Source organism: Oryctolagus cuniculus, chromosome 2 (genome assembly GCF_964237555.1).
Source record: "Oryctolagus cuniculus chromosome 2, mOryCun1.1, whole genome shotgun sequence".
Lineage (NCBI taxonomy): Eukaryota > Metazoa > Chordata > Mammalia > Lagomorpha > Leporidae > Oryctolagus > Oryctolagus cuniculus.
In genome coordinates, this window is record NC_091433.1 from 157910396 (window position 1) to 157928710 (window position 18315).

At 47.0% G+C, this 18315-nt stretch overlaps 1 protein-coding gene across 2 annotated transcripts in view; it reads right to left on the minus strand.

Annotated features, from left to right (window-relative positions):
* Positions 1-207: 207 nt before the first annotated feature.
* CAMKMT (calmodulin-lysine N-methyltransferase) overlaps positions 208-18315 on the minus strand; it is a 469347-nt gene continuing 451239 nt past the window's right edge. For both annotated transcript variants that reach the window (XM_070069190.1, XM_002709891.5), the window contains 3 exons: positions 16317-16380; positions 6729-6860; positions 208-801 (listed from right to left, as the gene is read on the minus strand). In XM_070069190.1, the coding sequence (XP_069925291.1) occupies positions 724-801; positions 6729-6860; positions 16317-16380 (274 nt within the window). In that variant the 3' untranslated portion in view covers positions 208-723. The remainder of the gene's footprint in view (positions 802-6728; positions 6861-16316; positions 16381-18315) is intronic.

Genomic DNA, 18315 nt, shown 5'->3' on the forward strand with positions numbered 1-18315 from the left:
ACTGAGACTAATCACACATAATTGGAGAGGAGGAGCAGAGGGCTGGCCACGCTATTGTGTCCAGAGGACAAACGGTCAGTTTATGAGGCTTTGGGCTGATGTAGTCATTTCTTATACATCTATAGGGAAAAAAACATCCTGTTTAAAAGGAAAAGACGAAGGAGAGAAAGAGACACAGAAAGAGATGGCAGATGGAATACAATTAACTGGAGGGAGATCAGAGAGATGTGCTTTATTTATTTTTTAACCAGGAAGGAATCATGATGTTTTTGTGTTTGCTGATTAAAAACTCCCACCACCGAAAGAGAACAAGCCACCACCAAAAGAGAACAAAGACCTTTCTTTTTTTTTTCTTTTTTTAAAGTGGGACTGGGAATCACCAAAAGAAATTCTGTCTCAGTGAGACAGGAAAATATTTAGGTCGCTCAGGAGTCAAATTCACATCTCAGCCCGGCTGCTTACAGAGACTTGGAGACCAACAAGGCTGTGGTGCAGGCAGAGCAACCAGCACAACGTGAAAAGGGGAGGCAGCCAGGGGGCTGGGCGAGGGTGGGCACGGACAGGTGGGACCCGGGGCCCACCCGTGGAATGTCTTGGAGGCAGCCTGCAGGGCTCAGGGAGCTGGTGGCTTGTTGCGAATTACACCCGTCACACGTTTCTGTTTTTGTGAGCCTTGGCCCTAGGTACTCGATGTTTTCTTCCTCTTCTGAGAAGCTTAATCTTCTACCCGGATTTGGTTAAAATAAGCAGAAGGGGGTAATGAAGGTTTTCTTCATATAGGTCCGGGTTTTCCTTTTTCAACTGAAAACAATAACAGAAGAGAAGTGTAAGGGAACTCAGACAAGCAATTTTTACCAGTCGATATTAATGTCGAATATAATGATGACTTTTTACCTAAATATATAATTTTGCGAAAATAGCCACACACACACAAAAACAACTCAAAATAGTTCGCAGTGGCATTGGCATAACAATACTGTACACTAGGATTTTTTTTTTTTTTAGGTGAGGGGAGGGTATTTTCTTCATAATCACCCTGAAACTGCATTTGTGACCTCCCTGAGCTGTGAGCCACTGGGCCGCGGGGAGCGCTGGGACTTGTCCTGGCCCTCAGCCGCCCGGCCACTGGGTGCTCCCTCCGCTCCCTGCCCGCCCAGTACTGAGGACTGGGAGGCAACCCCAGGCACAGGGAAGGGCTGGAGTTGCCCAGAACTGTTCGAGGCCTCTCCGCGTGCTTCTTAGGGGCTTTCACGTGAGTGATAAGGAGTTCAGAAATTCTCCTCTCTGAGGAAGAGGACATATTCCCGCAATTTCAGCAGCCACGTCTGGTACTGCCCAGGTGAAACTCCGAGGGCCTTTCTGTGGTAAGATTTTAAAATCCTGTCAGAGTCTTCAAGTCTAAAGTTCACCTTTTCTTCCTCATTCGGCTAGAATAATTTTGACAGTCAGATTTATGTTTATTCTGGCAAATAGTCATTTGCTGTTTATCAAGATAAAACTCATGTTCTCGACATAGGTGTTTCCGAGCCAACTGCTAATTCACTTTTTGATTTGTAGGAATCAGAGATAAATATTTCTTTTAATTATATGTGGAACCAGTTCCTTTATTGTTTCAGATCAGTCAAACACTCCTCCACCCCCATCCTACCCTAAAGCTACACAAATTGGCACCAACATCACACTTTCCTGGATTGGTGTGTCTGGGGCATGTTAACCTGAATTTTTGCAAATTACACGTTTCTTCTAAATCCGATTCCCAAAGTATGACATGCCCTCGCTACTGAGGACAGGAGCCGTAAGCCCGAGTTTCCGCTTCCGCCGGGGAGCAGGCGGGCCGGGCTTCACGGTCCTGTGACCTGAGGATGAGACTTCTGCTTGCTTAGGCCAAGTGTGCTCTGCTCACAGCTGATTCGTCCTCTATTTAGAAAGAGCCTCGTGGGTTTTTGTTGCCGCCTAAGTTAAACACAGGTCCCTCAACACCACTCTTTTTTTTTTTTTTTTTTTTTTTTTTTTACAGGCAGAGTGGACAGTGAGAGAGAGAGACAGAGAGAAAGGTCTTCCTTTGCCGTTGGTTCACCCTCCAATGGCCGCCGCGGCCAGCGCGCTGCGGCCGGCGCACCGCGCTGATCCGATGGCAGGAGCCAGGAGCCAGGTGCTTTTCCTGGTCTCCCATGGGGTGCAGGGCCCAAGCACCTGGGCCATCCTCCACTGCACTCCCTGGCCACAGCAGAGAGCTGGCCTGGAAGAGGGGCAACCGGGACAGAATCCGGCGCCCCGACCGGGACTAGAACCCGGTGTGCCGGCGCCGCTAGGCGGAGGATTAGCCTAGTGAGCTGCGGCGCCGGCCGTCAACACCACTCTTTAATCATCTTTTTTCAATGCCTAGAAAATCACAGACTCGCCAATCTGTACCCACTCACCAGGACCTCCCAACTGTGAACACCTTTGTCGTTAGTTGCCCTGGTGATAGAGGGAGCTCCACGAAAGGTGCTACTACGCGGGAAAGAAGGGGCCAAGCTTGTGAAACTCTTCCTTGGCGGGGGACCGGGGGACCGGGGCTGAGGGAAAGTTGGTCACTCAGTGTGCGTCAGCTGACCTGCTCAGTCACAATGCACTCATATACAGAGGCTCAAGTGAGCTCTTCGTGAAGTCCCTGAGGTAAGATGTGGGGTCCATCATTCTTCTGCAAATATGGCTTAGAAATCACTTTGAACTTGAATTCTGTGCTGACCTCTGGAGGCCAAAGCAGGGGGCTTGGTTGCTGGAAGGGGCTGAGGTCACCCGGACTTGACTGTGAGCCCTTCCTGTGTGAGTCAGAAGAACTGACCACCCCCAAAACCAAACCAAACACAAAGCGCTATCACTCAGGGCCGCCGGCCGGTGTTGATTCAAGCAGGTCTGTCATGCGAGAGGACCCAATACACACAAGCTGCCAGGAAACACTTCCTTCAGTGAGGGGACCTTACGAGGTTGAAGAATAAGTCCACGTCCCCAGGCTGTACTGCTTTGCTCAATTCATAATTATAATTTTAAGAAATAAAAAAGCACCTTGGAAATAAAAACAAAAAGCAACTTGTGAATAAAACAATTTTTCAATTTCATAGGTTAAAACAGGGTCTTTTGAGGACTGTGCTAAATTATATAGCAGCTATTAGCATTATGCGTTACTTCATAATTGGATGTAACACACTCAGCCTCACTACGGCGCGAGCAGCAGCAGCGGGAGCGGAGTTCAGACTGTTTACCCTTTACAGTATCCACAATTATCAACAGCACACCACACAGATTATAAGCACCAGCCACTTGTAATGTGGCATTTTGAATAGATAAGCAGAAGTGCAATATGGCCGTGCCTTTAACACAATGTACTGCCTTCACAGGCAAGCCCAAGCCTATTCTTCTGGCTGAGTACAAAAATATAGAAAATAAACACTTGGGTGATTTTTGCAAAAAGTTAGGGGAAAAAAAGCAACAACCACCCATGGCAAGTAAAATTATATTTCAAGGAATATTTGCATGAACAAGAGTATTTTTTTTATCAACTTCTTTCAAGCCAGCTGTAATCTCACAGCCACGTCCACTACCTTGCTAAACAGTTTGCTATCTTAACATGGGGAAGGTTTTGAGCCACACAGTGAGGCAAGGCGTTTGATTCCCAGCCTGGGGGAGACCAGGGGGCTGAGGAGCAGAGGGAAGTGTTTTTATTTTTCTTCGTGTTGCCTGGATGAACAGAAAGACGATGCCTTTAAAAAAAAAAAAAAAAAAAACACACCCTGTACCTTTGGCTGCCTGGTTCCCAAGCACGCTGGCTGCGTGGTGTGGGCACCGTTTAACAAAAGCACTGGCAGAAAAGTGCAGAATGGCACCGTTTTGATTACAGGCTTGCTTTTTAACGGAAATAAAATTTCACAGTTAACAATGAGAGGTGAAAAGTTTAAGAGGCAAAGCCGTTCCTCCTGATCACTGACTGTTAATCAGCTTCATGGGTGGTTGCCTAAATCTGTAGATTTTTTTTTTTTTTTTACCTTGCACTACTGCCAAGATCGTAACTAATTTTTTCCCCTGTTGTAAGAGGAGGGTGAAAACTCGGCACAGAAGGCAGCTGTGTATGAGTGACGGGAGGCACTAATGCAGAGGGCAAAATTAAAATTCATGAATCTCTTCACAACCATTTGTGTAACAAGATTAAGACGGGACTGCGGAAAAGAGCGGCATTATCAGGCGTCTTACAGTCCTCCAGCTGGTTACACTCTATTCCAACACAGTAGGGCTAAGAGGATAACACGCAGCCCCGAGGAAGACGCTGCTCCTCCGTTGGGGAGCAGGCGCGTCCCAGGGACCACGGGGCTCTGGCTAGAGACGGAGAGGAAGAAAGCTGATTGCCGCTCAAGATGGAAAACTTTTAAGCCCTGGCTATTAGTACGCGGCCAACAAAAGGGGTGGAGTTCCCCGCGGCCGCGCCGGCTCTTCCAGTCCCGCAGCCCAGGGCGGCTGGCCGTGGGGGCGGCGGGCGGGACAGGGGGACCGGGCTGCTGCCTTCGGCCGGTGCCCCCGCGCGGGTTCAGCCAGGAGCGGGCCGCTCCCCATGCGCTCCAGCTCGGCCCCCGGCTCCGTGCCAGGCGTCCTCTTATAAAGAGCAATCCACGTGGGAGCTGCAGTTGGGTCATGGCGCACGGCTCTGTCCAGTCTGTTCCCGGTTTTCCCCACGTTGGAGCAGGTGCAGAAGGGACCAGAGGCTTTTTTTTTTTTTTTTTTTTTTTGCTAGCAGCAGAAAGAGCTCTCATCTTCCAAAGTAAATGTCACAGGTACGCACTGATTCATTTTACTCAGGGCACCCCAACTCTGTGGAATATCCCCGGAGAGATCTGCTCTCTGAGAGTGAAATGCAAGTCACCCTCCATTGAAAAAAAAAAAAAGGAATAGAACTATCTTCTTAGGCCAATGTCCGCATTTAAGCAATTCTGCAGAGAGAAAAACTAAGGCCAGTTGGTATTTATGGATATTTATTTTTGTAGGGCCAATCAATCAGGCAATGATTATTGAGTCCTAACTGGGTGTGATGCACCATATACATATATATATATAAGTATATATATATATATATACATACACACACATTTATGTAGGGGCATGCGTTAGAGGGTATGGAATGTGCTGTGCTAGCAAGGTAGTGCTCAGTGTTGGAGATGAAGCGGCAGCTGCCCTCCACTAGAATTCTAGACAAAGGACAGGTGGGCACCAAGCCCTTGAATGCCTTGCATGACCCAGCAAACTTCAGCTCTTGGCAGGAGGAGAGAGGGCATCAGGCACAGCGCTGAACTTCTGTGCGGGAGGAACACTCCTGCCTCTGCTCTCCTGAGCTGTCACTGAGAAACTGAAAGCGTGTGTTGTTCTAGGGTGAAAGTGAGTGACGTGCCATTGAAGCAGCCATCCACTGATCCCCATAGCGCCAGCCTGACCCTGGAGAGAAGGCCACCTTGTCCCCTTGGGTGGAGGAGCCCAGGGGGCCGGGACAGGGCCTTCCCTCACCAGGTACCGCTCTCTTCAAGGAGGGGGGAATTCAAAACCGCATCCTGGAGAAGGTGGCCAGGGTTTGAATGGAAGACCATACTGCTTTCAATCATTTGGTTGTGAGCAGTGGGCCTCACTCACCCCCTGGGGAGAGGGTGGGATTTAACGCTTTCAGTTCACAAAGCCCTCTCCCCCTACCAGGGGCTGGATAAAACCCTAGAGATCCACAGAAGTGAGCCCATTTCCAGAAACTGAAGGCTTCCTATCTTTACTTGGAAGGTCAGACTTACTTTGTATATAATTTTTCAAAAGCTGATATACTCCTACATTATATCACAGTCCTGGGTAATAAAGAATGCTGTTCACATGGTCCCAGGAGAAAATTAAGGTCAAGCCTTTACTTTTCTGCCGTCGCAACTTGTGAAATCATGGCTAGTCAAAGTCTCCTACCGAGGTCAGGCCAGCTCAGCAAAGGCAGATTTCCTTAGGGCACCCAGTTACGGAAGCAATACTTGCTACACTAGTCACTGTGACACGAATTAGCAAGTGTGAGAACCCTAAAAAGTTTGCAGTAGAACACTTGCCTCGCAGTGTCCTATATCGCCCTATACCCATAAATAATAAAAAGGCTGATAACATTGCTTTATGTAAGTAGGCTTAGAAATCACTCTCAGATAAGTGCTTTTGACCTAAATCTTGTAGCGCCTCGATCTGACATGTAACCCCACAACTGTGAAATTCTGTATGAGGTTTAACAGTCTCAAACTGTCACCTGACCCAGCCGTAAAGCAAGCAGAGATAAAGATTTACAGTCCAACGTGATACAATTAGACATTCACCTTCTATTTAATTCAGTGCAGCTAAGCATTTAACCTACTTAACAGCCCAATGTTTTTCATTAAAACATAAATGCATGTTTATCATTCATTCTATGCCACTTCCCCTTGCATCCTACAAATTGGTCCATTATGAATGAAAAGATTAGTTTGTTATGGAGAAAGGAGTAAACAGGAATGGTTTCTGTAGAAATCCTACTAGACATGCAAAGATAAAAGATGGCTTTAGCACACAAAATAATCAGATACAAATAGCTGTTCAGAAGCCACACACCTAAGGAGGACTTTAATCAAATATTTAGGGTACCTGCCAAAAAGACCATGATCTCTTCAAAATGCAATGCGGATTAAAGTGTTATCTAACACAAGCAGAAAACTAACCTTGGAGTGGAAGTTTGAAATGTGTTCATCATAATTTTCATGTCTTTGGATAGAGAAACCAGCTTTTTCAGCTAGATTGCAAAACTGGTTTAAAGTATTCCCACGGCGTGGGGCGAATACCATTGCTTTCCCCTGGAACATAGAAAAGGAAATTCACACATTTTAAAACTGGAAGGCAACCAAACATAACAGCAACTGGTCAAAGCACTGGATTTTCTGCTCTCAGGTAGAAAAACTTGATTGTTCTTGAGACGTCCACACAGGATGGGCATTCACAGGAAGAATGATTTCAAGGCTAGAGATCCAGCCAATGGAAAAAAAAAAGAAAGAAAAGTTCACATTCAAATGGCCAGTTGCTCTGTTTAATCCTTTTCAAACAACACATGCAAGAAACTGCGATGGGGAGTTGATGTTCTGGAAAATGCTCACTGTCTTGGGTCCAGTGGGTGCGAGCGCTGGCTAGATGTTAGAGTAACTGTTCAGGGCAGTACCACTCACCGTGTGTCTCGATAGCACCTGCCAACATATCCGCAGCACAGCTCCAGAGCAGGTGGCAACAGATGCGCTTGCAGGTGTTAGTTTATTGTGTCTTGAAAATTCAGTATCAAGAAGTCCTCCCGAGAAGCAAGGAACCACAGTCCCTAGTGGAGAGCTTTCACATTTCCATCCCACCACCAGCCTCTTCCCTGACCCTGCCGTCAGAAGCAAGGTTATGGAGTTTTGGTTTCTGACTACATTCAGCCCTTCGGAATTGTCATCGCTATAGCAAAGCAGCTCCTCACAGTACTCAAATGATTGCTTTTCAAAGAAAGTGGTAGAATGAGGGTAAACAGGCTTTTCTAAATGAATCACACAATCTTAGGAGATTGTTACAGTGGGGAGAATGGGAGGGCTTGAGGAAACCATATGGCAGATGGCAGAAGACCCTCTGATATGAAACTCCACAACATACATTTGGCACCTACTGGGAGTGTGTGGCTTTTTCCTCTCCCTCCCAGATGTATACACAATGGGCAAACTGCCGGACCTTCTTTTCTTTCTATTTTCTTTTAAGATGGCTGTATGCTTCTGTTAATTTCAAGGCTACCCTGCACCGCACTGCATTGCCACCACAAGTGTTGAGAGAATCAGGAAAGTATAGCACAGTTTCTTAGGAAAAGTAGTTTACCACTCACACCTGCCACCCATCTCCGGAGCAGCTGGTGTGTGTCAGGCACGGGGCTGGGCATTCACATCTACACCAGCTCCTTTAGTCTCCAAACCACCCCCTCTGATAAATACTAGCAGATCCACGTTACGGGATGCTCAGGAAGTCTAATTGGCCAAGCTGACACAAGTGGTAAAGAACCAGCAGCTCATCTACCTGCCTCCAACACCAAATGCTCTTTCCACTACGCTACATAGTCTTCTTATTAGTCATGGTGATGAAGGTAAGGACGATAGCTACCGCTTGCTGCGTGCACCGCAAACCCTCCCTTTAATCCCCTCAGCCACCTTCTCAACAACGTCGGATGGTGGACTGCATTTTACAGATGACTAAACATGCAGGGAAGGGTTTGAAGGATATAAGGAGGAACTGTGTGATAGAAAGGATTCTGCACTTAAAGGGACTCTCCAATTAAACAGCTGTGGGTCACCTCAGGACAATCAGAAAAAGCAATCATAGAACCCTTGAGCTAAAGGGACCTTGGAGGAGACGTGGTCCCATCTTTGCATTTTTGTTGACAAGAATCTTTAATCTAGCCTCACCGATTCAGAATTTTCTCATCCATCGAATGGGAAGAACAAAGCCCATGCTGCCTTTTTTTTTTCTCCCCAGGATCTAATTAGGTGATGAAAGTGAAAATAATTTGAAAACAAGGTTATACAGATGTGAGATTAGAAAAATCCACACTACCTCACAGTGCTATAAAAATTCTATCAATTCTCTCTCCCTCTCTCACCTGCAAGAAAATACACGGATACACTGTCCTGGCCATCAGTGCGTTTTCACACTGTGTTTACATAGACACGTACATTATTATAGCAGCACCAGTCATGCCACTACACTTAAAGGTTCTGTCAGCCTTTCCAATATTAATTGCTATTTTCAGGCAGTTTTCAAACTTAGCAGCAAAAATTCATTTTTACATGAAACTAGATATAATACGTGGTCTCAGCAGGAGAGCAAAAGTCTCCATTAAAAGAGAGAGAGAGAGAAGACTAGTAGGTCATTTTAGTCATTTCTGAGAGCTGGTTGCCATTCTGGATTGTTGAATAATGGGAATTGTTTTAAAGGCAACTACAAGGATTATTGTACAGTTGTAACTGAAGAGCTGTTTGTTGTTGTTTGTTTTTTACAGCCCTTATCTAAGCTCTGTATCGTACTGTTTGCAGGGCTATAGGTTTCTTGGCTATGCTGGCGTTTGCATTCATAAGACGTGAGTTCCCACATCCCACCTATGGGTGGGTTGGGGTGAGCCCTAAGGGGACTACAACTGAAGCACATGGCAGTGCCCCCTGCCCAGACATCTCCTTCCTTCTGGTCTCAGTTCACCTGTGCTTGCCTAACTGCCCTATGTAAAATAGCAGCCACCCTCCCCACCCCCCCAGCCCCCAAGGTCTCCATCCCTTTCCCCGCTTTATTTTTGTTCTTAGCACTCATTACCACTGACACACATTATATCCCTGCTAGTTACTGCCTGTCTTCTCCGGCTGGAATGTTCTCTCCATGACAACCGGATCTTCTAACGTCTTATTCACTGCATTTTCTCAGTGCCTAGCATATAGTAGGTACTCAGTCAATATCTGCAGAGAGAATAAACTAAACCCAGACATTGGATGATGGGAAAAATGCAAGTCTTTGAGAAGTTGAAGGCCACGTTCTCCTGCTTATTGTATGAAAAGGATTTTTCTCCAGGAAGCTTTTACAGAGTCAGCTGCTAAGAAGTCATTGCAGAGGGCAGCACTCCGTGCACAACTCTGTACCCATAAGAAAGAGAAGGGTGGCAGTAGTTTCAATCTCTAATTACTCTGTGGTGAGTTTTAAGTTTTCTTCTTTATTTGTGGACTACAGACACCTTGGAGACATGCATTGATATTTACGAGAAACAACAATATGCCATCCATTCATTCCATAAACATCCACCAAGGCCTCCTGAGTGCCAGTGTCTGCCCCACCCAGCAATGGTGGTTCTGGAGGCCTTCAGTTTTGCCTGGACAGCAGGACACTTCATCAGTGGAACAGCACACTCAGAGGAGAAAGCCTTACAACTTAGGCTGCAAAAAATCAGAACAAGCAAAGCAATATAGATTTCAAATTAGCCCATCACTTTAGAAAAATTATTTCCAATTTACCAAAGCACAACTTTCTAAGCATTCAGTCACATAATCATTTTAAACTCAGAATGAACACTCAATTGAATGTAAAATTTTGACTGATGAGCAGAAATTTGAGAAAATTCATTTCTCCCTGGAGAGAGGAGAGAAGTTCCACCAAATGACACTGTTTATATTGTGAGCTCGGTGGTTGCTATTTTGTGAGACTTCTCTATACGCATATATTAAAGGGTGTGTACTTCTGGAAAAATAAACATGCTTCAGATTTATTTTAAAAGGAATATGCTATGCCAACGAAATGCCTTCATTTCTTTTTCATTTCCAGGCAACCAACTGTTAAATACCGATTACATGTTTAAGTTTATGCTTATTTTAAAACTTGGCTTCTATGATGCTGTCTCCACTGGCTTCCTCTCCTACCAGCTCTCCTCTGTCTCCTTCCAAGGCTTCTCTTCTCCCTCTGCCCCATAATTGTCCGTGTCCCCAGGGTTCTGTCCACCTTTTTCTTCATGATCTTTGTTAATTCCAGGCATGTACTAAAGTCCAAAGCTGCAACGATCACACTTGCGCACCCACAACTCCCAGTCTATGACGTCTGAGCCCATATCCATGTTTTCAAGTGCCCACTGATCTCTGAATGTGGATATTTTGAAAATACCTTTACCCATCATGTTTAATATGAAACTCAATACATTCCCTTTCCCAGGGCATTACCCATCAAACAACACACACTCACACACACACACACACAGCATACCTACTAAGTATCAAGAAGTTCCATATCCATCAACTTCAAAATGAAGTTGGAGACCTGGAAATCAGGGCATCGTCTTTGAAAGCTTTTCAATGCCACACCCACCTTCTCCACTGCATCACTGTCACTGCAGATGCTTCTCAAACTGTGTTCTAAATGGCTGATACAAGGGGGACCAAGACAGAGGACGCTCTGGTCTTCTTATACCAAACTTAATTTTCATTTAATTCTCTTTGATCTGTTTCATAATTGGGGTGCTGGCTAAACATGTTTTTGACCAAATGGTTCTGCTATTTAAACAAAATTAGAAAACAATGGACATAAGTCTCATCTTCTTGGAGTGGCTGGCAAAGCTACATGTGGCCCGAACCATGCCTACGTGTGCAGCCCTGTCTCCTGCTGCTCTCTGCTGCTCACCTTGGCTCTAGTGAGACCAACCCAATCGGAGCCCCCTGGTATGTTCTGTCTTGTATCTGTGTGTATTCAAACATGTGAACATTGCTTTAGGGTGGGATGCCTCCCTTACCTCGTGTGTTTTGTCTGCCTGGTGAGCTCTTACTCATCCCTCAGCAGCCACATTGGACACCCTGACCCTGTGATGCCCTTGCCTACCTCTGGCTTCCACACTGTGCTTTGAAAGTGAGCCACATCCCCTCCCTGCCTGCCTGGGTTGTCCATGCCTCTCCTGTGCCCTCAGGTCTCTGCTCACTCACCCATGATCCCTCTCAGGCCGGTCATGTTGGACCCCACGCCCAGGTGCAAGCATGGTGCCTGCATCTACAAGGCACTCAACGCGTGTTTGCAGAATGACTCTCGGAGCACACCCGCTCACTCCCCTCTTCTCCAGGTAGAAGTCAGCCCATGGTGGACTGCTCGGGAGCCCTGCCGCTTTCAGGCTCGCCCTGGCTCCAGACCAGCCTCTTCTAGAGCCCACATCTGACCACATTGCTGCTCACAAATTTTCAGTGGCTCTCTATCTCCTGTAGGATAAATAAAGCCCAGTCTCTTCTCCATAGTGTACGTGGCCTTTCTTAGCCTTTCACCCCTCTCCTGCAAGCCAGAGAGACACTCTCACATGGCCAGCCAGAGCAAACATCTTGCTGATCCCAAAACACACTGGGCATGTTCATGCCGCACACGTGACCCTCCGCTCCTTCCACCAGGGCTGCTCCGTCTGTGGTCTTCCTCTGACTCCTACAATGCCCTTCTTACTATGCAAGGCCAAAGTCAAAACCACTGCCTTTAGGGAAGGCTTTCTCAGGCAGTGAGTCACCCTTCCTTCCTGCCTTCTCCTGGCGTCCCTTTCTCAGAACCCACCAAGTGCATGATGCTTTCTGGGAGCTCATGACCTAACCTGTCCTGCCACACTGAGGGTCTCCCCGTGTTGCAGACGCTCAATCAGCAGCCAGGTGGGTGTTAGACAAGAACTTCTCCGGGGCTCTCTATTGCTAGGACGATGCTTCCAGGGCTCTCCGGCAGTGAGCCGCATATGGTGGGATGCAGCAGTTTACCAAGAACAGGTGAGGACTTGCTGGCTTCTGACACAACTAGCAGACAGGAGCCCGAGTGTTCATCAGCACCGAGTCCGTTCACCGACTGAGCCCAGCCTCATGAGGCAGCTCCCCGGAGATCAGCGGGAACAGTTTATGCAGATGCGGCAGAGATGGCCTATTTAGGGGAAAGACAGCCTGCCGCTGAAAAGGAATTGCTCTTCTAAGAGGAGGCTCTGCGATTTACATCGCTAGCACCCCTTGGGTACAAGGCAGGGCTGCAGGAAACTGGTGAGCAGGGAGGGCCTCCTCCAGTGGCGGAAGCAGCCTAAGCCAACTGCACGGTGATATTGTTGAATTCCTGACAAGTGGTCAGCGGTGATAATAGCTGGGAGAGCTGTCAGTATTGCTTCGCAGCCTTTCCCTCGTGGTCTTGGGTTAAGGCGTGCTGCCTGGCGGCTGGCCGTCCTCCCTGGGCCATGGCCACTTCAGAGGAATACTGGTAGAACCCATTTGTTGGTTGTCATTTCTGGACCAAAGTTCAACTTACAGGCTGCTGTGGCTGTATTTTAAATTACATTTGGGTCCTCTGATCCTGGGCCTTGCTGTTGTCACCGACTTTTAAGGGCCACAACGATGTAGAGTCACCTTATCAATCATTAGCAACAAGAAGCCGCTCATCAGAGGGCAAGTGGTGGGGGAGAGGGAGGGCATTGCTTCTTGAGTAAAGCCAGCTGACTTCATTCTTCTGCAGTGTCCATTCTTTTCTTTTGATGTGTAAGTTTGCTGGAGACTCCCCTGTAGTATCTGGCAGGAGTCAGCTGCCTTCACAGTGTCTCTAAACCAGCTAGTGGAGAAGTTTCCATCTGGGGCAGGTGACAAATATTCCTGCTGGTATTGGGGGGGCCCTGTAATGACTCCACAGGCACTCGGCTGAGAATCTGAGTTTTGCTTTGGGATTTGACATCAACCCCAGGCCAAGTGAAGAACCTACTCTGGTGGCTATATGCTATCTCTCTGGGGGGAGCCCTGCTTCCTCTTATTTATGATTTCATTATAAAAATGGAAAAGCTATGGTGTGGGATGGCAGAAGTTTGGCACAGTGGTTAAGGTATTCCTTGGGACACCCACATCCCATATCAGAGTACCTGGGTTCAAGTCCTGGCTTTGTTCCCAATTCTAGCTTCCTGCTAATGTGCAACACGAGAGGCAGCAGATGGTGGCTCAAGTAGATGGGTCCCTGCCACCGAAGTGGGTGACCTGGATGGAGGTCCCAGCTCTTGGCCTTGTCCTGGCGTTGCTCTGGCTGTTGCAGGCATCTGAAGAATGAACCAACAGATGGAACAGCTCTCCTTTTCTCTCTCTCTCTCTCTTAAAAAGAAACAGCTGTCCTTATGGAGCACCTCCTGTGTGCCAGGCATGTGCCAAGGCTTTTGCACAGGTGAGTTTAGCAGCCCCCAAGGTGGGTGTAGTTCACCCTGTCTTTTTACAGGTGAGGAAACTCAAGCTCCAAAAAGCTGGGTGGTTGGTAAGAGCAGACTGGGGATTTGTATCAGATTTTTCCCTTCCACCCACTGCACTTTACCTTGAGACAGTGAGCCTATGAACTTGAAGCACTTGGCTGAAGCGCACTTTTTGCTGAGTACCTCAAAAACTCACTTGCTTGTCACTCAGAATCACCAACAACTCGGGATGCATCAGTGTAGGCCCCCATGTTTCCTTGTGGGTCTCTTGCAGCAGCCTCAGCCTCTGGGCTCCAGAGAACATTAAAGCCAGCTCTCAATGGAAGATAGCAAACCCTTGAGTGCTATCTCGCTCTTGGACCATGACTTTCACAACAAGCAGGGGAGGGCCTTTGGAATCAGGACAGCCAGCCCTGAGAGCTAAGAAGCACTTGAGGACAGCTTTTCCTCTGGTTACCCTGATGTAGTGGGAACCCTTCCAGCTGCTGTTCCTGCCATGTCCACCTGCTGCTCCTGTGGTGCGTCTGGGTGGAGACCCAGGGAGTGCAAGCGCTCTGCCTCCCCACACCTCCTGAGGTGGGGGAGATTCCAGGGTGCTAAATTTGGTACATCAGTGTGCAGTCTGCCTCCTGGATTTCCCCTCTGGCCATGGGCCCCTTGCATATTACAAAGAAGACCCGGCAGCCTTGGGCACTGGCCATTCCATGAGGAGCCTAAACAAGGCCCCTGCTCCCATTTCTAATTTGGCAGCTTGGTGCAGGTCCCTCGGCTTCAGCCTCCCTGTCCCTCATGTCTCTCGCGGTCTGGGTAAGTACCCCCCTCGCTAGGGCTGTGCCTCCTCCTCCTCTGGGCTAAGGGTGAGTCTCAGCTGCCAGCAGGAGGGCTGCTGTGTGGAGCCACACTTCATGGTTTAACAGAGGGGAGGGAAGAGCTGCTAGAGATTCCAGTCCAATCCGCATTTTGGTCCATTCATAGCTTGGGCAGCTTTCTTATGTAAATCATGCGAATGATTCATAACAGAACCCAGGTAAACCATGTGAATCTGCCCCCAAATGTTGTGTTTGCCACAGACTGGCTTTGAAGAGGTACTGGTGATGAGTGAGGCCCACGAGTCCCGGACAGCGCTGTGTTTACGGAGGCTGCATCTGCACAGCACCTGACATCCGGGAGTCTCCGTGCCCTCCCTGGAAGTCCTGGCCTAGCAAAAGCTCACAGGAATCACACACGGATAACGGAGGGGTGGGGCTGGGGTGGCGGCGGTGGTGAGGTGAAGAGGCCCCAAGTTCCTCCCTCTACCACCAGCCTGGGCTGCCTCCCCAGCCATGGCAGCAGCCACCAAGAGCTTGCACCGGGCCCCTTCCTTGCTGGGAGACCTACTACCCACTTCACAGGGGGAATTGAGAAGGCCAATTTAATTGAATTGATTGCCACTTACAAGGCTGTGGTTACTCCTGGCAGAGGCCTATTTAAAGTTCCTGAGCTCTATAAGAGATAACAAAGTAAAAAGCGACTGTGTAAGGCAAAGGATGATTATCAAATTGCTCTGGGAACCTTCTACATGAAAAAGATATAAAAGAAAGATTGAGAGGTATTAGTCTATAAGTCTCATTGAGGTCAGAAACTAGAGCAAGCCTCCCTTTAAGAAAAAAAAACTTTAGAAACAAAACTTTAGCACATGAATGCACACACACACACACACACACACGCACATTGCAGTCCTCTGAGACAAATGTGAGTGCCTATCTTAGATTACACTAATATTGTTAACCTATTTTAAATTCCTATGGCACAGCAAGAGTCTTATATACTTTTAAGGTTTTTTCTTTTTTTAATGCATGAGCTTTAAACCCGTTTTCTTACTTTAAATAGATGTATATTAACTCTCCGTTTAGGCTGCAGGACCTCCTAGCTTAGTATAACAGCCCAACAAAATAAGAGTGGATACAAACTCTGTAATTTACTCACAGGCATAAATGGATATATAAATGTAAAAATGTGCACAATATTTTATGGCATGCTTGGCTTCATTGTGACCTAATGTTTATAATATGTAAATAATGGCTTCCTTTTAAAGCAAAGAACTTTTAATATACAGATTCATCTGGAGTCCTTTTCCTTTCACATGAACTGAAATAGAAAGAAAAAAAAGTATTCTTTTGCAACAAATAAATGCCCAATGACAAAGGTTACCGTTGAAGGGATTTAAAATGACAGAAGTCAACAGAAACTTTCAATATCATACTTCTACTTTAATATGAAGATATTGCTATCAAAGGAAAAGACTCAAGAAATGCTTTGATAAAAATAATCTCACACTATCTTTGAAGCAGTTTCATTTATTTTACTACCCACTGTGTTCCTTATCAGAAGGCCAAGGGTAAGAAGTTTCCTAGTTATGATTAGGAAAGAATCTGATAGATCAGAAGACCCAATTGAAGTTGGACATAATAAGTATTAAAGTATTACATGACATTAATCCTGCCATTCCATTACTCTCTCCATCTTTGTGCACAGACTAATTATTCTGTAGCCAGTGTTCAGGAGGAAATAGAAACATACTCACCCTGGGCTGGAGTAATCTCTTTAATGCATCAACAAGGCTGGCTCTGTACTGGTCCAGAAACAGGCTGACATTGAGAAGAGAACAGAATCCAGATTAAACTGGGTTTTCAAGTCTAATGATTCTAATGGAGATAAATACAAGGCTAATTACACATGTTTCCTAAACACTAAAAAAGAGAAATTGTGTTCTTCTACCCAATTGTCTTACTGGAAGGAAAAAAAAAAAAAAAAAAAAAGAGAAGATACTGTGGTCAGTGTTATCTGCCTAAAACTCAGCCGACAACCGGCATCAGGCCAGGGTTCACCTGCACTGGCCCGTGCGATAAGGTTAAAGGTTGAAATGAGGCACTCTCCGTGCTTCCTGTTGCTAAAGCTTATGTTCCTGTAGACCTGGGCCCCCTGCCCACCAAGGGGACTGGGAGGCTGCTCTCTTAAAACAAACCGCCAGCCCTCCTATACCTAAACCATGGCAGAGATCTCAGAAGATAATGATTATTTGAGTGACTAGGAATTGCACTGAGATTGGGCTCAACCAGAAGCCTAGAACTGAACATGTCTAAAAACAAAAAGGCTTAGGCAGCCGGTGCCGCGGCTTACTAGGCTAATCCTCCACCTTGCGGCGCCGGCACACCAGGTTCTAGTCCCGGTCGCGGCGCCGGATTCTGTCCTGGTTGCCCCTCTTCCAGGCCAACTCCCTGCTGTGGCCAGGGAGTGCAGTGGAGGATGGCCCAAGTACTTGGGCCCTGCACCCCATGGGAGACCAGGATAAGTACCTGGCTCCTGCCTTTGGATCAGTGCAGTGCGCCGGCCGCAGCGCGCTGGCCGCGGTGGCCATTGGAGGGTGAACCAACGGCAAAGGAAGACCTTTCTCTCTGTCTCTCTCTCACTGTCCACTCTGCCTGTCAAAAAAAAAAAAAAAAAAAAAAAAAAAAAGGCTTAGGCAATGTGTCTCTGGATTTCCCCACTTGACCGCCATGTTTGTTCCAGTTTACTGTGATATATATATATATATATTTTTTTTTTTCCATTTTCTCCTCCAGACTTTTGTGAATTTCTGCTATGGCGCCTTTGGTTGGGTCAGTCTGACCCTTAGAAATTTGGGATGGTTTTCTTATCCTAATTTGCAGGTCTCAGATTTATAAGTTTGGGCTGCTTGACAATATTTGGCAAGTTAGTTAACCATACCTGAGGCTACGGCCCAAATTTATGTGTTGGGAACTTAATCACCAATGCAAAAGTGTTGAAAGATGGGGAGTTTGTCCTCTTTTTGACAGCTTTTCCCCCCTCCAGAGGACTCAGCATTCAAGGCGTCATCTTGGAAGACAGACCAGACTCTCATCAGATGCTGAACCTGCTGGAGTTTTCAGCCTGGACTTCCAAATCTCTAGAACTGTAAGCAATGATTTTCTCTTCTCTGTAAGTGGCCTAGTCTGTATATTCTTTGAAAGCAGCACAAAACAGACTGTGACACCTGGGATGTGACTAAAGCCAATGAAAGGTTTCTTGAGGGAGAAGGGGTGTTGGGGTAGGGTGGGGTGAAATCATCTAGTGATGAAGGCTCACAGAGAGGAGCTGGCTGCCACACACCAGGGGAGCCTCCAAAGCCCCCAGAGAAGGGCTCCCGAGCACTGCTGGGCTGCTCTGCCATAGGAGCACCGTGCTGCCAAAGCCCACCAAGGATAACCGCTGGTGGGCACAACTTTCTTCCGAAACCCATACTGGGATCCATGATCTGATAAATATGAACTTTGGAGTTCTGGAAATGCAACTGAACCTCTGAATCTGGACAGGCCTGGAATATCCAGGATGCCTTGTTGCCAAAGTCATGGGAGCCCATTGTATATGCAACACTGGTAAGCAGTAAAAGGATAAAGGAGGATGGGGACTGTGCCTATCATTGTGGAGCTTATAATGTAAGAGCCAGGTGAACCAGGCACAGGTACATACAAATTGAATACTGTGGGGAGCAACTGGGAGCAACTCGGACTAGACTAAGTTAC